The 18,847-nt window shown below is 39.4% G+C and overlaps 1 protein-coding gene across 1 annotated transcript in view; it reads right to left on the bottom strand.

Moving 5' to 3' along the window:
• The window catches only part of LOC140482612 (solute carrier family 22 member 2-like), a 50,676-nt gene extending 35,414 nt beyond the window's left edge, over nt 1–15,262 (bottom strand). The window contains exon 1 of the mRNA XM_072580128.1: nt 14,815–15,262. Within this exon, the coding sequence (XP_072436229.1) occupies nt 14,815–15,225 (411 nt within the window). The 5' untranslated portion in view covers nt 15,226–15,262. The remainder of the gene's footprint in view (nt 1–14,814) is intronic.
• Nucleotides 15,263–18,847: the final 3,585 nt, after the last annotated feature.

The following is an 18,847-nucleotide window of genomic DNA, read 5'->3' as shown; positions in this document are numbered from 1 at the left end:
GTTTCTCAAATGCTTCCCCGCAGAAGAGTGGTTTACTTGCCTGATTTTGTAATATGATCACATATGGGTTATTGAGAGAAGGTAGTTCACACCCATTTAAGTGAACATTATTAATTCTAAACATAAGATGGCAGGAATGGACTTCTATGAAACCCTATAGACTTCTGTTCTAGTTCTCTGTGATCCGAAGCATCATGACATAGCTACTTATTTGCGTGCTCAGTTGCTACAGTTAAATGTATAATTAACTCTTTACTATATATTTCCTTCCTCTTCAAGCTTACTCTTCTCACAAACTATTGACCTCATGAACTATTTACAGTTTCCATCCAAATCCTACTTCCAACATTTCCCCTCCCACTCCAACTTTCCAAAACTTTCCAGGACTTTCTCTTAGAGCATTAATCTCAAAAGTGTTGCACATAGTTTTGGAAGACAAATCAGATATACTGCTCTGTCATCATTTCCTTGATAGGTGAACTTATTGGTGAAGTGAGATGGCACTTTCTCACAACTGCTGACATGAAAGTAATGGCAATGATAACTTTTAATAGAAAACTGATTCAAGACATGAACCTCCAGGACCCAAATCATCAAAACTCCTTGAAGAGGAAGATTGAATCAAGTTATACAGCATGGAAATAGACCCTTCGATCTAACTCATCCACACCAACTAGATATTCTAAACTGATGCAGTCCCATTTGCCAGCATTTGGCCCATATTCCTTCCTATTCGTGTACCCAAGCACAAGTCTTTTAAAAGTTGTAATTGTACCCGCTTCACCACCACCGCTGGCAGCTTGATCCATACCTGCACTACCCTCTGTGTGAAAACGTTGCCCCTCAGTTCCTTTTTAAGTCTTTCCGCTCTCACCTTGAACCTGTGCCCTTTAGTTTTAGACTCCCCTAACCTGAGAAATAGACCTCGGCAATTCACCCTATGATTTTTTTTAAAACCTCTGTAAGTCACCCTTCAGCCTCCGACAGTCGAGGGAAAAAAGCCCTAGCCTATCCGTCGCCCTCGATAGCCAAACCTACTCTCCTTTTCTTCAGTGTTGCACATTGAGGAGAGGTTAAAGCACTGTGTTGGTGAAATGAAGCACTTTCAGCCCCACTGAAAAACTTCATAACTGTTATCCGTAGCAGCTAAAACAACGGAAAGGCATTGAGCACGTAACTATTTGCATTAGATTCATCAGATACACAAAAAGAACAATAAAGTGAATTTTGAATATGATTGTGGAGACAAGAAAATGTGGACTTCTTTACAATGTCCAGGGTAGGAAATTCCCATTCTGTCAGTAATGGTATGACTTGTAAGGTTTCTTTTGCTCTAGGTTGCACCTCTGCAAATAGTTACGTTTTGGAACGTAATCCAAAATAGGAGTACACCACCATCAACAATAGAATGAACCAGAAGATTGAAGGAGATGGGACCTTTTGGGAGCTACTCTGAGCTGCAAGTTTGCCCAAATGTTCAACATCAGCATCATGTATTTCATTTATAAGGGACTTACTGGTGAGGTGGGGGAATAGTGTTAATATTATTGGACTAGTAATCCAGGTTAATGTTCTTGGCATATGATAAATCCCGTCATGGTAAATTGTGAAATTTGATTCCAACAAAAGTGTGGAAGAAAAACAAACTGTCCAAACGGTGATCATGTAACTACTGTTGATTGTCATTTAAAAAAAGACTGGTTCATTAGTAAGATTTACTGAGTTAACTTTGAATTGCCCTCTTGGCGATAAATGATGTCCTAGCAAGCTATACATACATTCCGTGAATGAAGAATAAAAAAGGTAGAGAAGCCAGCATGTCTTCAGAGAGAGTTGCTGCATCACCAACACTTCTGCATGATGCTCTTATGATCTCTTTAGATGCAGTTCTGCATTTGTGCACTCCTACACTACAATATATTTACTTCTGTTTGTAGTAAGATAAGGTCTGCACTCTAAGTGACTGTTAACAGGTTTTATTACATATAACAGTACAGTAAAGGGTGCAAGAAAAAAAAACTCTTATACACTCTACACATTTGCTTTATCAACAAGTATCTGTCACTATTCTGACATTATCATGACATAGATGTTACGCACAAGCTGAGTAGCCATTATTAAAGATGACTTTAATCCTTTTAGATTAACCCTGTACTCCACATTTCCCTCCAAGTTCATCTGCTGTATTCCATTTAACCATCAACATTTCACTTTACTGCCACTTCCTAACTCCTACAACCAAAAAGTCTCTTCTAGTTAAGGTATCAATCTCCAACAATATTCCAACCTCTTTTTGAAGGTAGGTGGGACTGATGCACTATATAAGAGAAAGTGAGGACTGCAGATGCTGGAGATCAGAGTTAAAAAACACAGCAGGTGGGGCAGCAACTGAGGAGCAGGACAGAGTCAACATTTCGGGCATAAGCCCTTCTTCAGGAATGCACTATATAGTTCTCCTTGGGAGGTAAGTACCTAAGCAGATTGGGGTTCCAGCCTCTAGTAATTGAAATCTAAAGGCAATGGTGCTACATCCCCACTCTCACTATGCTTGTCTGGAGTGGATGACAATATCTCCAAAATCATGGTAAGAATTGTTAATTCCTTAGGTAGATGGAGGGCAGCCATATACACTTCTACTGAAGGCTGTATCTCTCTGTCAAGGCTTTATCAATACCTGAAAAAAGTGGAGTTGCACTGATATGAATAGTGGAAGAGCTGAAGAAATTTGATAGTGTCACAATCCTTGATCCGATCCGATGGAAGTGGCCCTTCTAGAATTCTTTCACTGGCAGATCCCAGGATGCTTTTCTGCAATAGTCTGATGTATTGTCCTGGTGAAAGGTTGGACAATAAGCAGCATGTACAAAGTCGATTGTTTACCTACACTTCATCTCATCAAGGAGTTTGGATTGGCTCAATATTAGAGTGATTCACATTTTTGTTGAAATTTTACTCTCTAAAATATCATAACCACTCTGTAGATAATGTCTTCTATTGATGAAGGTTTACTTTGCCAGAGTAGTCTTCTGAAAACAATCTAAAATCTGTGTTCTTATTTTCAAGCATTTCTTTTATAAATGGAAGTCCATCTCTGGCTAATTTTAGCATGACATTTTTGTCAGATAATCTTTGAGCTTGGAATATTTCAGTAAGAGAGTCTTTTTTTCCAAACACCACAGCACCTCTTTGTTTGCTTTAGAACAACAGCTGTCTCTGCACAATTTGCTTTTTCACTTCTAAGTTCTTATTTTTCTTTAATTACTTTCCCATGGGCCAGTAATAAATCATCTTGTTTGTTAGTAGTTATGTTCATTCATGTGCAGCTACCTTCCTGCTCTTGATAATAGTTCACTCCTATTAGAGTGAGAAACTTGGTCATTTTATTTTTCTTTTATTACCTTATAAAGCAACTGCCATGCATATTTGATTTCTGTGAGTAATGTCATTTTCAATATACTGTTGATTTCTACTAATAGAAAGCAGAAAGTATCGACCTTGCCTGAAGCTTCAATGATCAGAAACCTGTGTCAATGTGCTGAGACTTCCATCATGCATGATTGAAGATCCATTCCTAACTTTGTCACGTATTACTTCTCAGACATTGTAGTCATCTTGTTGCCTTTGGAGAATCTGCCAGTTTGTTGGTCTTTGTTTGTGGTTAAACTACTATAAGCTCTTCTTCATTTGCTGTTCCTTTTAGCATTAGGGCATTTACTGTTTCTGCCTGTTTATTGCCCGACTGTGACATAACCAGGTTGTTTGCCTTCAGTTGACTTTCCTGAAATATTGCCAAGGTCCCATTCATCTCTACTAGATGTTTAAGTGCAGCTGGGAGCAGCTGAGACTTCAGAATGTCAATCTCTCTCCTATTTCTTGTAATACCTTGACCTTCATCACAGGAAGGAATCTGTGTCTAAGTGTAGTTGCTACTATTATTATATTTTCTGTAACTACAAAATGAAGAAAATGCAAATCCAGACAAGAATCTCCATTTACTAAAGAATAGTGATAATTAGGAATGACATTCAAAATATCAGTGATAGCTTTCCCATTATAACAAAGAACAACTCCATCTTGTGTCTCACTCAGATTTTACTAACTCCTGTGCTGCAAAACTAAAAAGGTGATGACAGATAATTTTGGCCTCAACCACAATGTTGAATCTGAAACAACAGACACCCCTGCCTTTGTATCCAACTTAAAATTTTCTTGCCATCTTTAGCCATAATATCTGCACGCCAGTATGCAGTTTGTGAATTGGTGTTGTTCTAAAGATGTGAGGTCTAAATATTAATTGATAAGTACATTCTTATACATTGTGAGCTTTTGAAAGGGGCACTTTGCAAAGGAGTAGATTTGTTCACAACAGCAATGAAGCATCTGCAAGAAACAGAGGTTCAGATAGAGACAGCCTATAAGACTTCCCAAGAGCGGTCACCCAGTTTGTGGGTGAAATAACGTTTTTGTGCTTCGAACCCAGACGGTCAGATAATTAAAGGGAATCTGAGAAAAATTACCTGAGGAGCAATAGAACTTTGCTTCCTCACTCCTTTAAACTCCTGTCAGCAAAATATGAGAATGAAAATCAACTAGAAATTATCTTTACCAGTGAAAGTGGAACTCAGAATCCATCTCACTGTCTCCAGCAAAAATATTTCAGCCTGCCACAATAGTTTGAGTTGTGGGATTTTTAGAAGGGCAGTTGTATATATTTCTATTGTCCTAACATTCATTTTTTTTGGTGTCTCTGTTTGAGTAATTTTTTTGGTAATGAATAGGTCATTAATATTATCTAAATAATTACAGAAACTAAATACTTGTTTTTCAAATTAAACCAGATACAGTCTGAGACCTAGATAATTGGCCAAATCACTACCTGAATTAGATTTAAGTTTTATTATGGACTGTAGAAGAATGGGACTAGGAAATAAGTTAGTGTACCCCTTCAAGCTTGGTCATGACAGTATAATCAGAGGAGCCAAGATCTTGTAGTGCACTTTGAGTCATACAGTCATAAAGATGTACAGCACGGAAACAGACTCTTCAGTCCAACTATCCATGCTGACCAGATATCCTAAATTAATCTAGTCCAATTTGCCAGCATTTGGCCCATATCCCTCTGAACCTTTGTTATTCATATACAAGTTCTGATGCTTTTTAAATGTTTTAATTATACCAAACTCCACCACTTCCTCTGGCAGCTCATTCCATACATGCACCACCCTCTGCGTGAAAATGTTACCCCTTAGGTCCCTTTTAAATCTTTCCCTTCTCACCTTAATCCTCTGCCCCCAATTTTGGACTCCCCTGCTGGGGAAAAGACCTTGACTACTTACCCTATCCATGCCCATCCATTTTATAAACCTCTATAAGGTCACCCCTCAGCCTCTGACACTCCAGAGAAAAAAGCCTCAGCCAATTCAGCCTCTCCCTATAGTTCAAACTCTCCAACCCTGGCATCATCTTTGTAAATCTTTTTTGAACCATTTCAAATTTAACAACATGCTTCCTATACAAGGGGACCAGAATTAAATACAATATTCCAAAAGTGGCCTAACTAATTCCTGTTCAGCCTTAGTATGACGTCCCAACTCCCATACTCTATGCACTGACCAACAAACTTACCAAACGCCGCCTTCACCACCCTGTCTACCTGCAACTTCATTTTCAAGGAACTATGACCTGCACTCCAAGGTCCCTTTGTTTGGAAACACTACCCGAGATCTTACCATTAAGTATATCAATCCTGCCCTGATTTGCCCTACCAAAATGTAGCACCTCACATTTATCTAAATTAAACTCCATTTGCCACTCATCGGGCCCATCTGATCAAGATCCCATTGTACTCTGAGGCAGCCTTCTTCACTGTCTACTACACAACTAATTTTAGTGTCATCTGCAAATTTACTAACTCTGCTTCCTATGTTCACATTCACATTATTTACACAAATAGCAAAAAGCAGTGGATCCAGCACCGTTCCCTGCAGTACACTGTTGGTCACAGGCCTCCAGTCCCAAAAGCAACCCCCTGCCATCATCCTCTGTCTCCTACTTTATTGTCCAATTTTGTATCCAAATAGCTAGTTGTCCCTGTATTCCATGTGATCTGACCTTCTTAATCAATTTACTATGCGGAACCTTGTCAAACATCTTATTAAACTCCATATAGACAAGGTCCACCATTCTGTCTTCATCAATCTTCTATGCCAATTTTCAAAAATCCTAATCAAGTTTGTGAGACATGATTTCCCAAGAACAAAACTATGCTGACTATTCCTAATCAGTCCTTGCCTTTCCAATAAATGTAAATCCTGTCCCTCAGAATTCCATCCAACAACTTGCCTACCACTGATGTCAGATTCAATGATCTTCAGTCTTCTGGCACCTCACCTGTGGCTATCGATATAACAAATATCTCAGCATGGGGCCTAGCAATCACTTTCCTAGCTTACCAACAAGTTTTAAGGTACACCTAATCTTGTCCTGGGAATTTATCTGTCTTTATGCATTTTAAAACATCCAGCACCTCCACCTCTGTCATATGGGCACTTTTTAAGATATTGTTATTTATTTCCCCAAGTTCTCTCGCTTCCATATCCTTGTCCACAGTAAACACTGACATGAAATACTTGTTTACTATCTCCACCTTCTCCGGTGGTTCCACATCTAAATGGCCTTGCTAATCTTTAAGCGGCCCTATTCTCTCCCTAGTTACCCTTTTGTCCTTAATGTATTTTTGTCCTTAATGAATCCAAAAGAAACCTTTTGGATTCTCCTCAATCCTATTTGCCAAAGCTATCTCATGTCCCCTTTTTGCCCTCCTGATTTCTCTCAAGTATATTTGTACTGCCCTTGTACTTCTCTAGAGATTCACTCGATCACTGCTGTTTATATCTGACAAATGCTTCTTTCTTTTTCTTGACCAGAGCCTCAATTTCTTCAGTCATCCAGTATTCCTTGCATCTACTAGCCTTGCCCTCCGCCCTAACAAGGACATATTTTCCTGAACACTCCATCTCATTTTTGAAGGCTTCCCAATTTCCATCTGTCCCTGCTGAATTAGAAAGTTTTCTGGTATACCCTTAACAAATTCCTCTCTATCCAATCCCTTCAAACTTAGCAGTTCTAGTCTATGTTTGTAAGTTAAAATACTTTACCATTACCACTCTATTATTCTTACAGATAACTGAGATCTCCCTACAAATTTGCTCCTCAATTTCCTCCTGACCACTTTTTATATCTCCTATGAAGAATTCATCCTAATCTTAAGTATCCTCTAATCCTTGAAATCCAATGGACTGCAATGGTCTGTTTTTAAACTTTCTATGTTACTAATGTAGTTCTGACACAGTCTCTCTCTTTGAACTCATGGCCCTTAGTAATACTGGCTGGGCAAAGGTCCCATCGATAAGGTCCCTTATTGTGAGACTGCATCTTGTTTCTTTCCACATTTCTGCTGATGGCCATTGTGTGCCTTTTTATTTCCCATTTCTATAAGGGCCTCGACTCTGCAGGAATCTCCAACTCAGTGTCAGGCTGATTTTGAGATGGTAAAGTGGTGGCAGAGTAGGGCGTTTCAGCTGGAGATCTTTCACTCCGCCCATTCATTTACTACTTTAACCTTTTCCCCCTCTCCTCCTTTCTATCAGCCTCAAACACCCAGCCCTGGCCTCTGAAGCAGAGCCAATGATCACCAGAGATGCCAGTGGATGGAGCAGGGTCGCAGGGATGTCTGGGGCCTGGTACAGGTGCATGATGTTAGTGGCCCAGTGTAAGCGTGGAGGCAGCCAGCAGACTGACCTCATGGAGGCTCCCTGTGTCAGTTTACTGCGGAGAGCCTTTGGAGAGAGACTGTGATGTTTGTCTTTTTAACTTTCCTTTTATTTTCTGACCTATGGTCATACAATGCATAGTTGCGATGTAACCTCTTTTCCTTCATTTATCTATTCTGTACTAAGGATTGTATCTAGGTACCCTTGTGCTTTAGATGTTGCTGTAAGTGGTGACTTATAAACTTTTCACTGTACTCATTTGAGTACGTGACAATAAAACTAATTTAATTCAATTTTTTTTTCTGCGTGCCTTAATCCCTGTTATTTTTTTCCCATACTTTGTTAGTGTTGCATGGAATTTCCCTCACTGCAAGCCAATAACTACATAAGACTTGAAATCCTTTGCCCACTGCACTATACTTTGCCCACTGAACTTTACTCCAGGGTTCCATTTCTGCCACTTCTTTGAGTCTACTCATTGCTAGATAAAAACATAGAAAATAGGAACGGGGTAGGCCATTGAGCCCTTTAAGCCAGCTGTATAGTTCAGTATGATCATTGTTGATTATTCAACTCAGTACTCTGTTTCTACTTTTGCCCTGTACTCTTTGATCCTTTTTGACTTATGAATTATATCTAACTCCTTCTTGAAACCATTAAATGTTTTAGCCTCAACCACTTTCTGTGTGAGAGAATCCTAGGTGGCTCAGCACTCTCTGGATGAAGAAACGTTTTCTCATTTCAGTTCTAAATGGCCTACCTTATACTCTTAAATAGTGAACCCTGGTTTTGGACTCTCTCATCTTCAGGAACATCCTTCCTGTGTTTATCCTGTCTTGTTAGAATTTTACAGGTGTCCATGAGATTCCTTCCTTATTCTTCTAAACCCCTGTGATTTTAGTCCTAACTGATCCAATCTCTCTTCAGAGGTCAGCCCTACCATCCTAAGAATCACTCCCTCCATAGCCAGACCTTCTTCAGATAAGGAGACTAAAGCTGCACACAATATTCCAGGTGTAGTCTGAAGAAGGCCCTATATGATTGTAGAAAGGTAGCCTTGATCCTGTACTCCATTCCTCTTTCTATGGAGGCCAACATACCATTTCTCTTCTTCATTGTCTACTCCATCTACAAGATTACTTTCAGTGACTGGTGGACAAAGATATCCAGGTGTCATTGTACCTCCCAGTCTGTCAGCGTTCAGATAATAATCTTACTTCCTGTTTTTGCTACCATAGTAGATAACTTCACATTTATCCACACTATACTTCATCTGCTATGGATTTGCCCACTTATTCAACTTCTCCAATTTGCTGATGTCATAGTTCACCCTCCCACCTAACGTTTAGTTGTCTGCAAACTTGGAGATTACATTTAATTTCCTAATCAAAGTAATCAATATAAATTGCAAATCGCTCTGGTCTAAGCACTGATCTTGACAGTTGCCCGTTGGTCACATTCATCCAACTTCTCCAAATCACACTGATGTGTCAGCAAATGCATGCCATTTATTCCTACTCTTTGCTTCCCACCTTCCAAGCTGTTCTCTATAATTTAAGTGATAAATTAAGCATTAATTGTACATCGTAATCTTTTAATGTGGGACCTTAAAAAAGCCTTATGAAAGTTCAAGGCAACGATATTCACTTATCCCCAATCAATTCTCCGATATTCATCCTCAAAAACTTCCAGTAAATTTGTCAAGCATGATTTCCCTTTTGTAAACTATGCTGACTTATCAATCCTGGCAGATTGGTTACAGAAGGTGAAAGATAATATGAAAATAAATCTTTGCCATCTGAAAGACTTGGGTTTCAGTTCCATGTGATTTAATGTCATCATGACATTAGGTGTTTAATTATGACTCAAGTAAAGATATAGTTAACCTATTGATCCAAAGGTTTCAATCCCCAAAATATGATCCATCGCCTTGTCCTTCTGTGTTAACAGGAACCACATTGATCAAAAGGTTTTCTTGTATACATTCACAAATACCTCTATTTTCTGCTTATCCTACTCCTATCTTGGAATAACTGAAACTCTCATTATCAATATTCTATTTTCTTGCAGCCTTCTGTAACCTGTTGCACATTTGCCCCTTTATCTCCTTACCTCTTCAACTATAACAAAATAAATTGTCTTTAACCCTCCAACTGCATCATCCCACATCGGTAACAACTACTGACACTCCTTCACCCTTCTTTTTTCCCTTCTTTCAAGAACACCTCAAAACCAGAAATGTTACCTTCCAAAAACATCCTATTCGAGCCTTGTTTCAATTATTACTTCTACACCATAATAATCTTAGTCTCAGGTTTGATATCTCAAACCTATCATTCAAATACTCCTTATTCTTTTTGTCTATTTGCTAAAAGCTTTTATTAACAACAAGCAACATTTCATTCCCAAAGTTTGAATTCAAGTCTCTCTCTTTCTTTCTTTCCCTTCCTTCATTATTGATTGAATTTCCACATCTTTGACAGCTTAATCCAGTCTTAGAACTAGCTCAAAGTTCCATAGGAACTCCACACTCTGCATCTTCATTCTAAAAGATGGTTCAAAGCACAAGGATAAGAACAATATAGGAACATAATTGAATTGCATTGGATTAGTTTTACTGTCACATGTACTCAAATGAGTACAGTGAAAAGTTTACAAGTTGTCACTTATTCACTTATAGTGTCATCTTACGTACAAAGGTACATAGGTCCAATTTTTCAGTACGAGTTCTTAGGGAAAAAAAATAGAAAATAAAGACATCAAAAGTCCAGCATTGTAGATTGTAGAAATAAATTAGAAAATAGAGAAATGAAAAGTTCAGAACAATTGTCCTCTAACACTGCACGTAACCTCCAGTCCATATTGGGCATTGACTCCAGACTGCACCAGGCATTACCTCCAGGTTCTCGAGGTCCCGAGATCACTCTGGAACCATTTTGAGACGTAAGATCAAGGAGAAACTGCAGGCAATTCAGTCCTTTGAGCCTGATTTGCCATTTAATACAACTACGTCTGATCTCATTTCAACTTCAATTCTGTTTACCTGCCTACTCCCCATAACCCTTCAACCCTTTAAATAATTAAAAGTCTGCCTATCTTCTCTTTAAATTTATTTAGTGCTCCAGCATCCATGACACGTTGGGGTATAAATTCCACAGATTTGTCATCCTTTGTGAGAAGTAATTTCCCCTCATTTGTGTTTTACTTCTGCTATCCCTTATTCTCTCATTCTAGACTGTCCCACAAGGAAACTTTCTTTCTGCAAGCACTTTGTGGATCCCTTTTACCAACTTATATCGCTCAGTTAGAGACATTGAGGTGCAATAATTAGAGGTATAATATTATTAATTAGTGTTACAAATGTCTATCTATTGAGTGGTTGACCATGAAATACAGTTCAACATAAGTAAAATCATAGTACACATAATACTATACAAAAAGAAAAGGTCTCTCACTACCTTACAAACAGATACATGACAAGGCAAATAAATTCATGTATAACTAACGGACTTAATAGAATCACTGACAAATCTGATTCAAAAGAGGATTCAAAGAGTACACCTGAAGTAAATTCAAAGCAAGAATATGTGCTGTGTGAAACTGCTAAAAATTATGTTCAGGGCTCAAGGTCAGGAAATGTGTCTTCGCACAAAATAATTAAAACCAGTGTTGAGAAAACACATATTTATGCATTATGCGAATTGGAAATTGAAAGATCTGGACAATTCCTGGCTTGCAAAGGACTTACAATATAATTTCTTGGAAAAAATAATGTCAATGAGAATTGTGGGGTTATTTGTTGTTTATGAAAAAAAGCAAGTTACTTTGAAAAGCAGTGACTAGCAAAGCTTTTAAAAGAGAGCTAAGACATCACTTTAACGCTCTTAATTGCAAGAGAAGCAGAATGTGTTTAGAATAGGCCTTGTGCTGAATGTTGTCCAGCAATGCACTCTGGACTGTACTGAGTCCTGAAAGTTTCAAATATTAGGATTCCTAATTGCTTCCTGGCTGAATTGAGAAAATTATTTTCAGATTGCCCTGTGACTAACGTCAATCAGATCTTGTTGAGAAGCGAAACCATCACTACTTCTGCACATCATCTCAGCTCATCCTGTCCATACATGTGTTTTTGTTTGGGTTAAAGAAGGATGTCTTTAATTCTACATAGTACTTTAGTAAATAACATCATGTAAAAATACATTCATCCACAGCATTGCTTTTAAATACTACTATATCTCTGGAGGTGACCCTGAGATGCATCAGGACACTAGGCAGAATTTGTACAACATTTGGTCAAATCAACCAGAAATCAAAGTCAAGGTTAATTAGATTAATTGATTCTGAGAATAATCTGATGAAACTTCCACATTCTATGCAAGGAGTCAAACACACTATACACTGACAAGGATGTCAATAGATCAGGTTTGTCCGAATTTATTAGGTGATGTTAATTAAGTCTGCTGACTGCAGACAATTGAGATACTAAATGAATATTTTGCGTCAGTATTTACTGTGGAAAAGGATATGGAAGATATAGACTGTAGGGAAATAGATGGTGACATCTTGCAAAATGTCCAGATTACAGAGGAGGAAGTGCTGGATGTCTTGAAACTGTTAAAAGTGGATAAATCCCCAGGACCTGATCAGGTGTACCTGAGAACTCTGTGGGAAGCTAGAGAAGTGATTGTTGGGCTCCTTGCTGAGATATTTGTATCATCGATAGTCACAGGTGAGGTGCCGGAAGACTGGAGGTTGGCAAACATGATGCCACTGTTTAAGAAGGGCAGTAAGGACAAGCCAGGGAACTATAGACTGGTGAGCCTGACCTCGGTGGTGGGCAAGTTGTTGGAGGGAATCCTGACGGATAGGATGTACATGTATTTGGAAAGGCAAGGACTGATTCGGGATAGTCAACATGGCTTTGTGCGTGGGAAATCATGTCTCACAAACTTGATTGAGTTTTTTGAAGAAGTAACAAAGAAGATTGAGGGCAGAGCAGTAGATGTGATCTATATGGACTTCAGTAAAGCGTTCGACAAGGTTCCCCATGGGAGACTGATTAGCAAGATTATATCTCATGGAATACAGGGTGAACTAGCCATTTGGATACAGAATTGACTCAAAGGTAGAAGACAGAGGGTGGTGGTTGAGGGTTGTTTTTCAGACTGGAGGCCTGTGACCAGTGGAGCGCCACAAGGATTGGTGCTGGGACCTCTACTCTTTGTTATTTACATAAATGATTTGGATGCGAGCATAAGAGGTACAGTTAGTAAGCTTGCAGATGAACCAAAATTGGAGGTGTAGTGGACAGCGAAGACGGTTACCTTAGATAACAACAGGATCTTGACCAGATAGGCCAATGGGCTGAGAAGTGGCAGATGGAGTTTAATTCAGATAAATGTGAGGTGCTGCATTTTGGGAAAGCAAATCTTAGCCGGACTTATACACTTAATGGTAAGGTCCTAGGGAGTGTTGCTGAACAAAGAGACCTTGGAGTGCAGGTTCACAGCTCCTTGAAAGTGGAGTCGCAGGTAGATAGGATAGTGATGAAGGCGTTTGGTATGCTTTCCTTTATTGGTCAGAGTACTGAGTACAGGAGTTGGGAGGTCATGTTGCAGCTGTACAGAACATTGGTTAGGCCAGTGTTGGAATATTGCGTGCAATTCTGGTCTCCTTCCTATTGGAAAGATGTTGTGAAACTTGAAAGGGTTCAGAAAAGATTTACAAGGATGTTGCCAGGGTTTGGAGGATCTGAGCTACAGGGAGAGGCTGAACAGGCTGGGGCTGTTTTCCCTGGAGCGTCGGAGGCTGACCTTATAGAGGTTTACAAAATTATGAGGGGCATAGATAGGATAAATAGACAAGGTCTTTTCCCTGGGGCCGGGGAGTCCAGAACTAGAGGGCATAGGTTTAGGATGAGAGGGGAAAGATATAAAAGAGATGTAAGGGGCAACTTTTTCACACAGAGGGCAGTATGTGTATGGAATGAGCTGCCAGAGGATGTGGTGGAGGCTGGTACAATTGCAACATTTAAGAGGCATTTGGATGGGTATATGAATAGGAAGGGTTTGGAGGGATATGGGCCAGGTGCTGGCGGGTGGGACTAGATTGGGTTGGGATATCTGGTCGGCATGGACGGGTTGGACCGAAGGGTCTGTTTCCATGCTGTACATCTCTATGACCCTAAATGTAGGTTAAGAACAAAAGGCATACTTACAGCCTATGAAACGGATTCCTAATGCTGTGAAGGAATTGATTTCAAATTCAATTCCACTTAGTATAGCCGCACAAGTTTTGATATGAATTTAACTGTTAGCACATAGGTAGAAATTCATGAATGTTTCAAGTAGCCATGTGCACATTCACTTATAAATAGCCTTAGATGTGTCAAAGTGAAGTGATTTCACTCATCTGAGTCAAAAGGTGGTGAGTTGAAAGCCCATTTCACAACAGGACTCGGTGCAGTGTAACTTTAATTACTGACATTAATTCCAGTATGCAAATTGTTTATTACAGTAAATACAGGTCATTCAGCTGTAATGCGTGTTTTGTTAATGCAATTTTTTTTATGTTGTGATTGACGGATTTGGGGACACTGTTTCTATAGAGTGAACTTTTAAAGCATGTCTGGTTATAAAGCGATTTCGGTCCCATTAGTCTAAATGGCGCTGCTAATACGCAATTTTTGTATAACACGGGAGTGTAGGAGAACGGAACTATTGTGTTAGAGCAGAACTGACTGTGGTGCCAAAGCAGAGTTTAAACAGACAAAAAAATTGGCTCCCAACCCCATTAGAAGATACTACGATTGAAAGATGGGGATTTTAAGTGGTGCCGTAGAAGCAGGAGAGAAAAATGAAACAACAGAGATTTGGGGAGGGAGTTCCAGCATTTAGAGCATAGCAAACTCTCATGATTGCAATTTGGACACTGATGTTTTAACAACTGTGTATCATTAGCAAGAGTTGACATATTAAGTTAGCAGCATGCAATATTAACAACATAATTGGAATTAATGTTTCTAACTAAAATTAAAACATACCTCGGTCACAATGCTGGAGATGGAGCCATTTTCAAAAACCCACCCGTCCTGGCATGTTGTGAGTGGCAAACCTTGGGATCCGTTCTGAATAAGTAGCAGTGGATTTTCACAGCGGCCTGAAGAAGAGTTCCAGTCAATATCGTATTTCTCACACTGACTGTATGAGGAGCTGCCAGCTTGCCCCACAGGTAACGTATAATTCTTCTCCTGTTCCAGAGACCAGTTGCATTTATCTCTCAGCTCAGTCGCCCCAGGACTCCTGCACCAATGGTCAGGAGTAACTGCTAAAAAAACAAATCCAACATAGAGATAGGCGAACGCCGCTGAGGTCAGGCATACAAAAAAGAATGTGATCTTCTGATATAATCCAAATCCTCCTACTTCTTCCAAAACATCATCAAAAGTCAACATTATGATGTATCTGTTCAACAATAAGTGAAAAAAGCAAATTGACAGTGACTGAATGTCCTGCTTGCACAAGACCTGCAGTAGTGTATCCCAACAAACCAATGTGAAATCTTGGTCTACCAATCAACTGTGTAAACTAAAGAGTTAGCCAATTTAGTAAATGAATGAACAAATGAAACGTGACGCTGAATTATTCAGAACAATTACAAACTACTATTGGTAACCACTTTTCAATACTTCAAGTTTAATACACAACTCAAAGTCCTATGCTTTAATGATTTTTTTTCAAAAAATGTATTATTTTTGAGCTGCCCACACATCATCAGTTAATGAGATTCAAAGCAACTTGTGGAAATATTGTAAGTAATTTCAACATGTGTACTGATTCGTGAAAAAACGTGATTTTTTTTTGCATCTGAAAGCTCCTTACCTCTCTGAAGAAAAAAGTTGAAGTAAAAAGCATATTACACATTCCCACAGACCCACTTTCCACCACATTGTGATTGAGAGAAGGTGAGGACTGCAGATGCTGGATGATGGGCTTATGCCCGAATGTCGACTGTCCTGCTCTTTGGATGTTGCCTGACCTGCTGTGCTTTCCCAGTGCCACACTTTTCACCTTCCACTACATTGCATTGGGTTTGCAGTGCCATTGGAGGTAATAAAGCAAAATAATCTGATTTTATCATAGAACCCAAATAACTTGGATAGATTGTCACTCACCTATCATATTTATGACTGTTTTACAAACACCTTCATGTTTACTGAGAAACTGCGTACAGAAATGAGAGAAAATGTAGCAGCACCAACAAAACAAAAGCTGTTTAGCTGATGTAAAATAAAAGGGTAATAGTATGTGATTGTGAATGTAAATTATTATTCTGCTTCTCTATAGATATAATTTTATCAAAAATCAGCCAAGGGTCAGTTTTGACAAGTTTCACGAAGAATTTCTCTCCATGAGGCCTGGTGAATTTCCTTATGCTATCCTCATACCTATGCATCATGCCTCTTTGGCACCTGCTCATTCTAATCTCCCACTCATTGTAGGTGGAAGTATTCATCACAGCCTTTGAGCTGGTACTATCTTTAAAACCCACAGTGCCCCAATTCAAGCATTGGTGGAATGAAGCAGCCCTTAACCTTGAAAATAATTGGAGGTCAACCAGAAATAAATGCTTCCCAGTGCAAAAGGTGGCAAGGCTGACACCTCATTGTACATTATATTAGTGCATTAGTACAACTGTTGTTAATTAAGAAACAAGCCACACAGCTTACCCATTCTTAGTCTCATTACGTCTTACTTCATGTAGCCCAACATTTTCTCATCATTCAATGTCAGACCATTATATACAGGAAGGAGGAACACAAGTTATTAAGGATATAGGCAAAAAGACAGCTTGGAGGGTATTTGGTACAGAGCTCTAAGATGTGGTGCTGACGATCACAGGTGACTGTACATTGAACTAATAGAATCCTTTTCCATTGAAGACATCTTCCAAAGCGGCTCTCTCAAACTCTATTGCCCTTGCATCTGGAAGAAACCAACATTGTTGACAAAGGCCACAAATTCAGTTGTAGCTGTAATCTCTAATACCCCCGTATGAGAATTGGAAAAATCGTACAAGATCCTGGTTAGACCTCACTTGGAGTATAATGAGCAGATCTGGCCACTACACCTTAGGAAAGATATATTGACCCTGGAGTGAGTACATTGTAGGTTTATAAGAGTGACACCTGGAATTTAAGGGTTATGAGGAGTGATTATAGAAATTAGGCCTGTTTTCTCCAGAATTTAGAAGGTTAGGAGGTGATCTGAGCAAAGTCTTCAAGATATTAACAAGAAAAGAAAGATAAACCATTTCCATTGACTGGAGATTCTTTAACTAGGGAACATTGTCTCAAATTAGGGCTAGACCTTTCAGAAGAGATGTTAGCAGGCACTTTTACTTACAAAGGGTAGTTGATGCTATATCAGTTGCTAGTTAATTTGAGATAGATAATTCTTTGTTAACAAAGTTATAATGGGATATGGACAAATGGCAGACATATGGAGTTAGGCCATAGATCAGCCATGAACTCATTGAATGGTGCAATAGGCTTGAGATTGAATGACTTACTGCTGTCCTGTGTTCCTGCATAACCTCATCACTAAGAAACAAGATGACGTGGTGTGATCAGGAATAAATTTCATTGGTAACATCCTTGATACAGTTGTGGGTTGAGGATTGAGATATCTCACACAGGTTCTCGGTGACTTCCTGGAAACATTGCATGAACGTTTAGCGTATCTGTCACCTTGATGGGATAGCGTGGCTGCCCATTCCTTCATGTCACTAGTCCCCCTCCAGCAGTTGGCACAGTTCCGTGTCAGTGCCCTGGGACATCCTTAGTATGTGCTGATGTAGCACCTCACTCATCTGGAGGAAATGGCATTGAGAAAAATGGACTCTGGGACTCTTGAACCTTTTACACATTGTGAAGGGACCTTCATCAGCTGAGATCTCTTCATATGGAGCCTGTTTGGCATTTACTGGAAGTTATTGCTAGTCTTCGGATTGCTGGTGCATCTGTTTCTCCACCTCCCTGGGCCTTCACAATAGCAACAGTGATGATATCTCCTGCAGGGTCTAGATCCATTGGTCACATTTCCAATGAACATGTGTGGGCAATATAAGAAACAGAATAATTCCTTACTAATGTAAGCATCACTCACAAATGACAATTTAGCTTAGTCATTCATATAGTGGGATATGGAGGACTCCGACATGGAATGCCTCTACATAGATCTTTGACAAAAGTTCTTTATACCAATGAAAGCAGCATCTGTTGTAAAGAGACAGTAGGAGATTTCAAGTGTTGTGTAAGTGCGGAGACTTATGGTATCATTGCACATAAGAGCATGTTGTTGAATGCTTACAACTCATAAGGAAATCAGTACTGTGACCCTGTGCAGCCTCTGAGATCTTGTAGTATTGAGCTTTGTGGCCTGCAAATGCCACTGTTAAGGTCACCTGTGGTTATTTTTGTTTTATTGAGATGACCACTTTTAAATCAGCAGTGACCGGTGCCATGATCAAGATTGCTTGTGACAAGGATTTGTATTCTATGCAATTAGAAACTGCATGCATTTCACATGCACATGCGATGATTACAGACTCTTCAATGTCTACTATGAAAGCGTTGATTAATACACTTACCCTTGAAGTGTCTCACATCATTCATTTGTTGAGGTTCACCCTTCACATTTATTACCCCCTCTATATTCCTGCATGCTGCCTCCAATTCCCTACCTCCCTGTCACAGCAGTGAGCTTTGATAGCCATTTGATCTTTATTTCACTGACCCACAGGAAAGACTATGACTCACCTCGCCAACTGACTTCAAAGAAAAATTAATTCTGCCTACTTCAGGTGTGGTCCCACTCATTTTCTATTTCCAGTCTACATTTATAAGTCGTAGAATATGGAAGGAAATACAAGGTCATGGACGGCTCAGTTAGACACAAGCTCAGCTTGTTATTGAAGGTGCCCTCCCCAAATCTCCATATTCAGTTCTTCCTGGCACTCTGTCAAATCCATCAGTACTGAGATTCCAACATTCCCACTTTGATCTGCATGAGCAC

This window comes from Chiloscyllium punctatum, chromosome 11 (assembly GCF_047496795.1).
Source record: "Chiloscyllium punctatum isolate Juve2018m chromosome 11, sChiPun1.3, whole genome shotgun sequence".
NCBI lineage: Eukaryota > Metazoa > Chordata > Chondrichthyes > Orectolobiformes > Hemiscylliidae > Chiloscyllium > Chiloscyllium punctatum.
The sequence above is the reverse complement of the archived record's forward strand: the minus strand, read 5'-3'. Positions and strand labels throughout refer to the sequence as shown.